At 35.9% G+C, this 13917-nt stretch overlaps 1 protein-coding gene across 2 annotated transcripts in view; it reads right to left on the bottom strand.

Annotated features, from left to right (window-relative positions):
• Positions 1-2597: 2597 nt before the first annotated feature.
• AKAP11 (A-kinase anchoring protein 11) overlaps positions 2598-13917 on the bottom strand; it is a 36548-nt gene continuing 25228 nt past the window's right edge. The window contains exons 9-12 of one of the 2 annotated variants that reach the window (XM_042838873.1): positions 10644-10727; positions 9866-9912; positions 9210-9370; positions 2598-5026 (exon numbers count right to left, since the gene is read on the bottom strand). In XM_042838873.1, the coding sequence (XP_042694807.1) occupies positions 4880-5026; positions 9210-9370; positions 9866-9912; positions 10644-10727 (439 nt within the window). In that variant the 3' untranslated portion in view covers positions 2598-4879. The remainder of the gene's footprint in view (positions 5027-9209; positions 9371-9865; positions 9913-10643; positions 10728-13917) is intronic. The other variant, XM_042838874.1, reaches the window with a different exon arrangement.

Raw genomic sequence — 13917 nt, 5'->3', positions numbered from 1 at the left:
CAAGAAATGACAGCTCTCTCAAAGCCAGTGAAACGTGTTTTATTTTAAGCCACTGCTAAAACAAGGACAAATTTAGTGCAACCTGGAGTTTATAATCTGAAAACTGAATATAGTTAAATTATTAAAATGGCAAAACTCATCACCGTTATACGAGACCTTCATATTCATTGAGTACAGTTACATAAACATTTATAGTTATTCAAACTGCTTTTGGTGTACAATTGCATCACTAACTGGGCTGCGAATTATCTTAACACTGCACAAATAAGCAGCAATTCCAGCAAATTATAATAAATTTTAGTATTAAATACTATTCAGACATTACAACAGAACAAAGACCCTCTAAAACTACGACTCCAGCTATACAACAGGAATGTACAAAGATGGTATAAAATAAAGTGACTACAGTGGCTGGGCTCTGTACTTGTCTCTTCAGAGCTAAAGTACTTGACAGTCAAATGCTTGACAGTAGTGGCTCTTGTTGAAAAGCCACTAATTCTTACATTAAAATCAGTCCCAAATCTTGTCTTTTTCTTTGCAGGTCACCTCTGTAAAGCTAGTTTTTTCCGCTGGTGACAGTGTTTATATTTACCATGTTCCCATCTCCAACAGGATGCAACTCCTAATAGAAAAGGTCCTAGATAAAGTAACATTAAAAAACATAACGTTTAAAATCTGGTACTGTTTTGGGGAGACCCGATCAGTCTCGGAATGTGGGTTGTTAGGTTCACATTTTTGTTGTTTTCTTTTTTTAATATTATTTTTTTCTTCAAGTTTACACAGTCATTTTAAACTCAAGAAGAAAAATACTATGCAAATCGCATTCAAATTCGTGGCGTTGACTCATTTTTCACATCCTCAATTTGAAACAGTAGGTCTTCTTTAATTTTAGCATACGGGTTTGGTTTTCATATGTACTTATGTATTATTTATGTACCCCGCTCCAAATGCTTACATTTGTTTTAAATATGGACACTTTTAATTGTTAATTTATAGAGGGATTATTTTCACTTTTCTTTTTTTTTCCTCCCTACGGTATCTCACAGAACATGAAAGCACTTCCATTTTTCAGAACACCACATGTATTTATGTAGCATTTAAGACAGGGTGCTTTCTGGAATGGTGACAAGAGGGTGCTTTCTGGAATGGTGACATCATTGTGTATATATATACATATATATACACACACACACACACACACACACACACACACACACACACACACACACACAATATATATGAAGAATATATATATATTCTTCAATTTAAAATTACATTACTGAGTTTCCCATGCAGAAAAATCTGCAAGATGAAACAGACTATATTTCATTGCACATTTGTCTGCTTTAAATGGGCCAAAATGTAGTCCTCTGTATTGTTAGTTTTCACTTACACTTCCGTATTTGTGGTCAGGAGTTTTAAATAAACTCAGGAACAGCATTATATAAGACTCACTGCAGAAAACAACAACTACGTATATATCACAAGTAAGATAACAGACAGCACCAGTTAGATATAATCAAAGGAAGAATTCTGCATCAGCTATTAAAATGATTAAATAATAAATTTGCAAGGCTGGTTTGATTTCAATTTCAGTAAAAGGAAAAAAAAAAAAAAGAGCATCCAGAACGCAAATTCAAAACAACTTGTGTAGAAAACTGTGGTTTTACTTTTTTTAAAATTAAAAATGAATTGTTTTGTAACTTTTCTCCTTGTGTTAATTTGGAAATTGTTCCTTTCCTTACAGACTAATAAATCAATGCCATCCTTAACATCAGTCAATGAAGCAATGCACTGCATCCGATCCCCTTTGAAACAGACTTAACTTACAGCACAACTATTGTTCACTTGACTTCTTGAATAGTTGGAAGCTTTGGGAGCTGCATAAACTCTTAATCTTGCATTAAATTTTTTTTTTAAATCATCAATTTTATAAAAGCCAACATACCAAACTGATGAGTTTCCTGTTTTCCTGGAATTTTTTTTTCCCCCTGTTCTGTGTGTTGAAGTCTACCAACAGGTCTGCACATGTACAACATCTTCAATATCATTTTCAGCTTGGCTTTAGATGTGCTGAAACACTGTACCAGCATTATTGTATCCTCATGTCCTGAAAATTCACTTCTACGGGAATACCAAAAGCCAGAGCAAATTTAGTTCTCAGGCATTGGTTTTTGTGTTTTATTTTCTTGACATTTTAATTTTGCAAGTTCATTATTACTTTGTTGAAAGGAGGATGTTATGGCCACAGAATGGTTCAAAACTTTTGTCTGGAATGAACCTGAAAGTCAATGTTCTCAAAGTCTGAAAAAAAGAAAGGAAAGTGGGGAGAGAGGAAGAACACAAAAATAGAAAGAAAAAATCATATAGCCCTTCACATGTATTCATTACTAGGCCATCTCCCACATAAAGAAATTATAATGGTTTTTTTCTCCTCTCTTTGCATTCTAGAGAAAGCTGACTCCTGTAACTTAGCACTGTATTACCTATAAAGGAGCCAAAGAGCCTGTAGTATTTTTTTTTTGGTCTTTGTCATACGGCACATACAGACCTTTCAGTCAGCGAAATGAGGTAATAAACTCTGAGAATAACACCACTTTAAGTTAGCAATAAAAATTTATGTTGTAAATTCATATAGGTGTGATCTAATACATAATATAGATACATCAACATATCTAGTTGTGTGTGCATGCACATGTGTGAACACACACGTGCATATATAAACCTAACTCAGTTTGAAAGGTAAACTTTGAGATCCAAGACAGGGTCCCTTTTGAAAACCAGATGACAGATGAAAAATAAACTAAACCAGGTCTCTGTAAAAAGATCTATACTGACTAGTGGAATGCCTTCCTGACACACAAAGACAATGCAAGAAAAGTGGTCTTACCAGTGTGACACTTTATAGCAATTTAGGACACGAGGAATCAGAATTGTACATATTGCACTATAACTCATGAACAGGTTTAAAGACATCCATTGCTTTTCATTTGGGATCACACCCTGAAATGCATGACATACCAACAGTGTATTTTTCTTCGACAAAGCCATTAAGATTCTTTTGTTCACCCAAACTAAGTGAAACACCACGATTTGCTTTCAAGTGATATGAATGTTGAGGTGGCAGCCTTGTAATTACTACCAAGTGCCTTTTTCTAAAAAAGAATGCATAAAAACAAAAAAGCAAACCCCAAAAGCATTCTCATACAACAGGATATGTAAAGATCCAGACTTTCCTTCTGACAAAAAGGCAAGTCAGCAGTACTGGTAAGAAACATGATTAGATTGCTAAAAAGACTTGATTAAAAGTGCCTTTAAAAAAATATTCAGCAAAGGTAGTTAAAAAAAATGAAAAATCAATTTGCAATAAATTTCTCCTTTATATTTTAATGAGTTTTCCATGCTAACACTTAAGTGCTCAGCAAGTAACAAAATTCTCTTTATTACTGAAAAGAAAACTCATGTATGGAAGGTAAGAAGTAAAGAATTAGACTGGTCAAAAAGATGGCCACAATTCTCAGAGAAAAAAAAAAAAGATTCCATTTGCTACTCTGTATGTGAGACTCTCCCAGCTTTGGCTTGAATTAATTTTCTTCACAGAGGTTTGTATGGTGCTATATTTTGGACTTGTGATGAAAATAATATTGACAACACGTTGATATTTTAGTTGCTGCAGAGCAGTGCTAACAGAGCTGTGGCCATTTCAGCTTCTGAAGATGACCTGCCAGCAAGGAGCTAAGGGGCACAAGATGCTGATCAGGGACATAGCCAGGACAGCTAACACATTAACCAAAGAGATATTCCACACCTTGTGGTGTTATGCTCAGCAATGGAAGATGGAATGGAAGGGAGGGTGGCATTTGATGTTTTCTTCCCAAGCACCCATTACATATGAGAGAGCCCTGACTTTGCTTTGCTTGCAAGGGCAGCTTTTGCTGCAGCTGTCTTTATCTCAAGCCATGACTTCTTAACACTTTCACCTTTCCAAGTTTCTTTGCTGTCACACTGTGAGGGGCAGTGAGCAAGCAGCTGTGTGGAGCTGAGCTGCTATTAGGATTAAACCATAACAAAGACTAACATACAAATTCTTTAGACATGAAATCAATGTTATACAAGTATTTTGGTACAAGAAACTTCAGTAAGAAATTTAGCAATTTAAACTTGACTGGCAAACTTTAAGAAACTCTGCCTCATTTTTAAGAAGTTACGCTCAGCTGCTCAGACTGTCTTTCTACCTGAACTTACCAGCTCTATAACCAACAAAAGGAAATAAGTATTTGCACTTCAATTTCAGAGCAGACTCTCACATCTTTGAAAATTCAAATTGAGAAAGGCAGCTATGAAGGCAGACTTCAGTAACGGTCTGCCTGGGCAAGTCCATATTCCTCCTGATATTTCTGCCCTTGTGCACCTAACACTTGACCAAGAATGACAATTCTTCTGGAAAATCCTGCTGCAGACTATGAGAAGAGGTTTTTCCAGAACACAAGTGTTCATAGTCCCACCGTGAATTCAGAACAGGCACAATTGGGAAAGAGCAATCCTGGTGCAGTGGGAAACTTCAGTGTCATGCCTGAGACTGTCTGCTCTGAACTACTATCATAGACAAGGTACTTTTTCATAACTATCTCAACGGTCTGAACACAGCAGTAAATACAAGTTATGCATGGGTGGACAGTGCTGATTATGGACTGAATAAACATATCATGTGCACAGTATCACAAAGCACAGCACAGATACTTTGACTTTCACCTCAGTCTTTTAAATGCTGACAATTACTTGAACATTCATTAATTGAATTTTACATTATTTATCTACGTTCTTCCTATCTCCTTTTGAAAGGGGAATGAAGCGAGGAGTGGTGCATCTTTGGACTTTTTCAGACATTATCCAGGAGCCACCCAACCAAAGACTTATTAAAGGCTTGTTCTCCATCGGATGCCTTCTCTAGCATTTCACAGTACTTCAACACTGCTTGCAAGAGATCTCCCACTTTCCAATCTCTTTCACGCAGTCTTCTGGAAAGCTAAAGGGGATATGGGAGAAACACAAAACAAAATATTTTGACCAGCACATCCTGATTAACAGTTACAGAAGTTATTCTTGAAACATTAGCTCATAAGAGATCAGTTGTAACAAGTTCATCATTATTCCCACATCTACAAAAACAAAAACTTCCTCAAGGATCAAGCGCTTTTCACAACAGTTTCTTCTGGAGGGAGTGACATTTTCAAATGATCTGGTGCCATAGGTATGAAGGCTGTGGTTCATCAAGACTGCAGAAAACAGGAAATTCCGAACACAAGGTTAAGACATTTGCCACCCCTCCCATGCCAATAACGCACATAAAAAAAGACAAAACTCAGTCTTAATAAAAGGATGTGGATTTTCCTTTCACAACATATAGTGTGGTTTGGGTGGCACAGATGCTACCCTCAACGGAAACAGCGCCTTCAGAGTTAGGAAATTATAGCATCTTGGAGAAGAGGAAAAGGTGAAGGAGATCAGTGTAGCTGAAAACAATTTTTTTTCATCCGGGAGCCCAAGCAAGAAATTTCCTTTGCCTACATGTCAAGATTAGCTAAATACGGAAGAATGCCTACCCCTAAGATGCAGTGAATTTGTCAGCTTGCCCAGAACTAAGAAATCTTTACTTTAAAAAAATATATATTCTTGGTGGCTTTCAGCATAACCGCCAATGCTGCGTTTAACAACAACAATTTAGACATACACTTCACGTATCTCCTGGAGCCACAGAATTTTACTGCTCTCTATTAAGTTTTAAAAAGTCATTCAGCAAAAGATCTTCACGGTTACCAAATTAAAAATTTATAGAGGATTTTTATTTTTTTTTTTTCTGTGACCTGTCAAACTGAAGTATGAAAATTCTAGGAAAAAAAAAAAAAAGAAGAGTGAGACAACTTTTCCCTATTTCTTCACCTAAGCGTGATGTTCAGACTGCAAAGAGACAGGTGATAGAACTGTCAGGCAGAGTGTGAATGCTGAACATTTCAGTCTGCATTTTCAGTTGTAACCAGCCCAGTACTAAAAACCTGTACAAAACAGTTAACTTCTGAGTACAGGTTATCTTGAATGAGCAGAACATATACTGAATGCAGAAATTTCTTCAGTTTAAAAAAATAAACGAACACATTCTACATAAGAGGGAGACAGAACTCTGAAGTTATTTCCATGAATTATTTGTAAATTTTAAAATACAGCACAGCAAACCAGAGTTTTATGGGCTACAAGAGGCAATTTTGTAAATGGTTTATAAAAGAAGGATAATTTTTCTTACGCCAGAGAGAAGTTTGGCTGAAGTCCAAAGATGTACTTAGGCAAATACAGTTTAAAGTTTCTGTCTAAGGAAAAATACATCATCACACTAAATATGAGAGCTGTCACCTAGCTTTGCTTATCTTTGTGTTTTAATTGAGTTCAAAGTTCAATCCCATATTTTCTTTATGACTGCTGCTTCCTACTGTCACACATGAGAATCAACTGAGTTGATTCAATACAGACATCAGAAATCATAGAACAGTTAGATATGCTCTGATTAAGAATTATATGCTTTTTCTTTTTCTTTTCTTTTTTTTTTTTTTTTTTTTTTTTTTTAAATCAAGGCACTTGCACATCCATGCTGTCAGACCTTCTTGAATTTTTTTCCCCCAAGATTTGTCTAATTCACTAGCCTCTCATTATAGCAGCTAACTAACATATTTTGTTTCATATACAGGTAATCAACTTTTCTGCCTTGCTGAGTATAGTGTGAACTCTCAAGAGTTCATATCCAGTTTCAGCTAGTAACTACCAGCATATAGCAGGCATGGTATATTTTTATCTTTTATACAGCCACAAAACATCAGTGGCTTATTATCCTGCTCTGATCAGCTAACATTTGCCTCTCCTCCCTTCCTGAAACTTCCAACTGCTTAAAGTGAAAATTACTGTTTTCAGTGTGATTTTAAAAGCCCAGGTTTATTCCTTATGTAACTGTGGTACCTTACCAAAGTAGCTCTGAGATTATCAAAACCACAGAGCTGACTTCGAGATTATACATAGAGGTCAATTTAGTTGGGGAAGACATCTGAAAGCAGAAGTCAGTTTAGTTTTCTGCTGGGCTACAGTGCCCTCTGGAGGTGCATCTAGTTCTACCAGTGACAGAACAGAGAATGACTATTTCCAATTTAAGAACCTCAGTTTGGGCCAGATCATCAACATCAGCCTGAGACTAAGTACAAGACTTCTTGTACTGTACTGCTAAATATCTCGTTTCTATCCAATATAATCCTGAAAGAACACAGGGGCTTTTCAGAAGAACATTCTTATTACATTTACAAGTATCCTTCTAGAAAGGTTTCGTTCTCTGAACTTATAGATTGACAATTAAAAACAAATTAATTTCAAAAACCACGTGTCCTAATCTTTCCTATACCGGATAATTCAGAGACAATGCTCAGAGCTCTGTATTTTCGTTCCAAACCAAAAAAACAGAGAAGGATGCTGAGTCTGGCTGACATAACAGGTGACATTCTGGGTTTGGCAACTAGACATCAACTGGACACAAGTCTGTAGATTGACAGCATTACTGAGAAAAGAGACAGAATAAAAACAGGTAACCCTTCCCTGAGCACGAAAGGAAAAACAGTGTTTCAGTTGATCTTAACATTAGTACATTTGGAGAACTAATGATGAATATGTAAAACCTAGTTGATAATCAATGATTATTTGCTTTTAAATCATTGATTATTTAAAAGCAAACAAATGTTTTCAGCATTGCATGATGATCATTTGTCTGAAGATGTTGTAATTTTATCTTTTCGTGTCAGCTAAGTATCACTTGTCAAGAAGCAAAATTTTTACTACAAAAAGACACATTAGACAGTTATTTTCCACAGCACTTTTCTCATCATATTCTCTTAATAGCTATAATATATCTCTTATGCATCTTTAGGCATCAGTTTAAAGATAGCACTGCAACTTTAGCCTCTAGCCAAGTAAAAAGCCTGCAAAAGAAGTAAGAGGAAGAGACACAGAATCATAGAATGCCCATGGGTTGAAAAGGACTACAATGATCATCTAGATTCAACCCTCCTGCTATGTGCAGGGTTGCCAAACACTGGACCAGGCTGCTCAGAGCCACATCTGCCATCTTTTCTTTTTGTTGCTGTTCCACATGGTATGTTACCATGTAAGGTACAGGACAAAGACATGGAAAACAACATAACCACCAACACTCGTGGATCCCACCACTACTGTGCCTGTGTTTGCAATGTCATAGCTCACGTTGGCCAAGAATGGATAGATCTTCAGCAAAAGCTACGCAGTAAGTCAGAACAATAGCCACTAAAGCAAAGCTCATTCACATCAAGGAACTAAGTAAATCAACTGGATATAGCTAAAAACAGTTTCTTGGTAGAAAATTAAAAAAAAAAATAGGTCATGTAATAAATGCTGGATTATCGAATGCAGTTTAGTGTGTAATCACATGAAGTAAAAAAAAGATTTTATCAAAATAAAAAGTTTCTGCTGCATTTGTGATGTAAATATCCTCAAGTCATTAGATACACCAAACATTTGTCCCTCCCCTATGAGACGTGCTTTACTGAAGCCTCTCCTATTAAATTCAGCTTTCTCTGTAGTCACATCAATCTCTAAAACCAAAACAGCCACATTCAATGCCTTTTCTTAACAGTTTTGATTGCAGTTGCTTTCAAAAAAAAAAAAAAAAGAATCTAAACTTCATAACTTTATTCTGATAAGAAAATGTGCATTTGCTGGCATAAAAACTTGAGGATGAACATCACACTATAACCTTAGAAAACTACTTGCACAAGCAAGTTCTCAAAAATGAGATTTAGTTTGCATACAATTAAACACTACATTTAAAAATGTACATTTAAAAAGTACATTTTTCACTGAACAGAAACTGTACCTTTCTTTGGAATAAGCCGAGTAAAACGACTCGTGAGACAAGGTAACTCAGCTTTGATTAATGCACTGTTATTCACTGTACATGCACAGACTAAACAGCCTGTACCACTTTGAGCAATCAGGATTTAAATAATGATTTTTCTTGCCAGCAAATATCTCTTTATTAGTGGGTGGAAAAGTAGAAAAGGCTGATATAGCAAATAAAAATAAAGCAAACCCCACAAATCTCATCACATTCTTCCCTCTCCCAAAGTCCACCAAGCTCAACAACTTACTAAGACAAATTCCCTTGTAGCAGAGTCGTGAAAGTGCAGATCAGCCACCTCTGTTTCAGAAGCTGCTAGCCACTGGAGTGCTGCTCTGAGCTGGGGGTCCACTAGATTTGGTTCCAGGTCAATATTTAATATGGCTAAAGTCTTTTTTACTTGCTCCAAACCTAACGTTAAAAAAAAAAAAAAGACATTAAATGAACATATTTTTTTCTTCAAGTTGAGTACAGAAAAAGAATAATGGTGACTTGCATTTTCTCAACCTCATAGTGAAAGACCAAAACACAGAAGGTAGCGAGTTAATAACCTTTGGTACCTCGCTCAGACTGAACCAAGTTCAGAGTTCTCTAAGAAGCAGAAAGTTTTAACAAGATTCAGTACAGACCTTAATTTATACACCTCACTAATTCACACATTCAAGGAGCTGCTCACACTTCACTATCTTTCATTGTTAATTACGTGTGTTTTCTAAAAATCAGAGACTAGCATTTCTCAGATGCGCTCACTCAAAATATTAATCTAGGAATATATTCTGACACTTAAATGACACCAATGTCATAATGATCCACAGGGATAACAGGGTTATTTAGCAGATTACAAAAGGAAAGAATTAACACAAAAATCATGTCAAGTACAGCAATAATTTCTGGAATCGAGATTACCTTCTACACCATCCTTGGAATCCTCATCTTTGTCTTCTGTTCCATCACTGTATTTTAAAAGTGTAACAAAAATATTAAAACAATACGCACAGAAGAAATATAGTCAATCCTAAGACTGCATTGAAGATCAAACAGCAAAGACAGGAAGATCATAGAAGATTTAAGAAAAGACAATGAAAAGCTTTGCTTCTCACACCATTTCATGTTGGAAATGTATCTGTCATCAAGTTCATGAGATTTACTCTTAGGAGAAGAGAGAAAAGGCAAGAAACTTGTAAAGAGATCTTTTAAAATAGGATGAAAACTAGTTAATATAGAAGAGGACAGGTTTGCTTCATATGCAAAAAAAAAAAGTTGAGATATCTTATATCACATGTATGAACAGCTATAGATTATGCAGAGCTGCATGTTAAATTTTCTACAAATATCATTTACCAAGAAATTTTGAAAGTTTCCACAAGCTAAATGAGAAACAGAAATCCTGTAGGAAGCAAGCTCTAGTACAAAAGTAAATCTAAAGACTTGTGAACTGCAAGCAAGAACATGCATAAGTGGGACCTTTCATTTTGCAAGCAGAGCACATTCACCAGTTTAGCACAGCAAAGTTTAACCATTCAGTGTGGATTAACTAATGAAAGAAATCATACTGTGATTAGGCATGAAAAGAGCAAATAACATAAAAGCATTAAAAAAGTGCCATATTCTTACTTTCCAAAATGATGATTACATGCATTAATTATAAGGATCCCATCTGGTTTATATTCTCAACTCAACCAACCTGTCTGATGTTGGAAAGGATAAATTCTCCTCATACATATCCCCTTCTAAACCAAGACTGCTCCAGCTACTGCTGTTACCATTACTGCCAGGAGAAGAAGAGAACACAGCTGAACTAGAGAAGAACAATAGCTCAATCTTGAACCTTGGTTTTCCTCAGAGCTGTTTTGTCAAGGCATTTAACACAAGAACACTGAAACTTCCTAAATATGCTTACTGGAACAGAGTACAGACATGACTGTCAGAAACATTCAGAGCAACAATCTGTGTTATAATGCAAAACTGGCAAACTTCTGTATACAGGTGAAAGTATTAATTTGTACTCATTAATTTTCCAGATCAACGCTAATAGTAATTCTGTCTTTAGGCCAAACCAGATTATTTGTCACTTACACAAGCTCAAAAATTTCAGTGATTACAGGCTGGAATCTGGATTGCAAATACAATGTTTGCTTAAAAGCTAACTAAAAGTTCATAAAATTATACACTGTGGAGACAATTGCAGAAATTAATTCCTCTCCTCTCATTCCAAAAGCTCATCCAGCTGCTGGAGTTCACTGCTGAAACAGAATTCTCAGGGGAAAAAAAAAATAAAAATGAGAAAAGCTTTTTTTTTTTAAATAAATTCTGAATACTGATCTACAGCTTGCTTTTTATAAGAGGAAATAAGACAAAAAAATTAACTCACAGTTCACAAACAGTGCATTTATTCCATGACTATGTTCAGTGTGAAGAACTGAAACAACTGAGGGCGTCCTTACACTGATATGTTTTGGGCACTACTGTTAGCAACTCGTTAGCTTTGTGCTTGCATGTAAGATTGAGTTTTCCAATTTCACACCTCTCCTAGAGCATGTCTGGAAGCTTTCTAAGAATAGAATTTCAAGACAATCAGTACCCTGAGAAGCCTGAATTACTACAGATGGCAGGACAAGCCATGAAGCATTTTAGAGAACTACTACTGCAAGAAGATGCACACAATCACAGAATGGCCAGGGTTGGAAGGGACCTCAAGGATCATGAACCTCCAACCCTGCCTACTGCAGCTCTTCAGCTAAGTTTTGTGGGACTGCTAAAGCTCTTTTCCACGTATTTTGCTGACAACAAATAGTAAAATTTAAAACAATAAATGGTGAAAGGGAACATTTCAAGAGGCAGATATTGATCTCTTTCAAGAAGCTGTCAGTAACAGCATCACCTATCAGTGTCCTTTGCTTCTCAGTGTGGGTGCATTTAAGCACTTTTAAGTATTTAATTTCCACACTGTAATGGCAGGTTAGCAAGCTTGCAGTATGAACACATACTAACTGAGGGAAAAAAAAAAAATTAGAGAGCAGAAGCTTTCAAATAAATCAAAGCAGCCCTAGAGTTGCAAATAAACCTATTAAAATGCACAAATGGAAAAAAAAAAAAAAAAAAAAAAGCACCAAAGGCAGTTACCAAGATGTTTCAATTACCTGTTAGATTTGGATAGGAGATGCAAATCTGGTCAAGAACATTTTTCAAGCTACTGTTTGAGGCTATCACTGAACAGATTAAGTATTAATATTAACCTCGGTTCTGAATTACATAGATAGAAACGAGATTTTAAACAGTCTACTGGTATCAACACTCTGTGCTCAGTCTCTTTGAGAATTGTAGCTGGTTAACATAAGTGGAAGTAAAAGCTGCCCCAGTTCTCAGACTAAAGGGAAAACTATTCACAACCTAATTGAATGGCCTCATGCATAGCACTGTTCTGGTAAGATACATTTATATATTTTACAGGTCAATCTGGGTCTTAAGATACAGTATGTTCAATGTAGTTAACCATGTGATTATAACATCATAGCAACATAAAAGATGGTTTGGTTTGTTTGGTTTTTGTTTTGGTAATGTGACCTTTAGTTCAGCATCTTAAAACATAGTCTCAAAAATAAAGAACTGCAATGACAGAACAAGCAATAAACAGAAAAAGGCATTATAAATGCTTCCATAAGGCTTCATGCTGCCCCTCAACACAAATCACCGTAAGAATTACCAGAAAGAAAAGCTGTTTATACATATGTCATGTGATGTATATAGGAACTGTATCATCCTGCTTCAAGATTTTGTATTACACACACAATACAGTCAAAGGCAGGAGGCTTCTGTTCTGAAGTATAACCTCATCTGAAAGCTCTGACTCACATTCTGGAAAACTCTATGCCTATACCTATAAATGATCTAGAGAAAAAGCCTAATACTACTGTATTTCTAAACTTAAGCTGCCAGCATTAAAAAATGCAAAGCAAACAGTATGAACACTCCCCTGAGTAACTCACTTTACCAAGGCCACAAAAGAACTTTAATTGGCATTTCCATTCAAATAAAACTGCACAGACTGTGCTTTGATAATTCTTTCCAACTTGCCTTGCTCCCCTGCTTACAGCTAGCTTAATCCTCTGTAAGTACTGAAGCACAGTTTTTATATTGACCTGAGATCATGCAGGAAGAGAGAATGTACCTTGTCAAAAGAGCTTCTATGAAAAAAAAATGTCAGTTCTTTCCCACCCTGAAACATGTTACAAGTTGCCTCCTGTTGTTTTCTAAGGAGTCTGATCCTGTATTCTGCAACTTTAAGCCACCACTAATGGAATTTCCAGGCTTACTATCAATATAATTTCCAAATTGTTGGCTAAAGGAATCTCAAATATCAGTTTCCATCAAATACTGCCAACAAGCTGGAAATGGCTTCTGCTCCCTGCAAGAAAAAATTGCTTACTACTCCCAGTTACCCAAATAACTATTCCCTGTATTACCCAATTTTAAGTACTGACACAACAAAATGGCCCAGTAATACCTACTACTTCAAGAAAGGCACAAAGAAGACTGAAGGGAGCTTGTCATATATAAGAAAGCCATGCATATTAAGAAATGTTCCCTTTGTCAAGGGAGCAAAGCTACTTGAAGTGTATTATAGAATCATAGAATCCTTAGAGTCTGAAGGGAGCTCTGATGGCCAATCTAGTCCAACTCCCCTGCAGTGAACAAGGACATACATTGCTAGACCACAGGTTACCCAGGGCCCCTGGGTATTTATTCACATGCTTCAAATTGGCACTGACATGGCTTACACATAATTAGTGCAATATTTTTAAAATAGATAGACCTAACCACACAAAAAAACCCCCAAAACGTTAGAGAAAACCCTACACTTTAAGCTACTGTAATTGCATGATGATGCTCTATAATTGAATGACATTCTTTTGTTATATTAAACAGTTTATGTTGAATATATATATATATATATATAT

Source organism: Centrocercus urophasianus, unplaced genomic scaffold (genome assembly GCF_019232065.1).
Source record: "Centrocercus urophasianus isolate 14NV4802_14NV808 unplaced genomic scaffold, USGS_Curo_1.0 seq_9, whole genome shotgun sequence".
NCBI lineage: Eukaryota > Metazoa > Chordata > Aves > Galliformes > Phasianidae > Centrocercus > Centrocercus urophasianus.
Note: the sequence above shows the minus strand (reverse complement) of the source record. Positions and strands in the feature narration are given on the sequence as shown.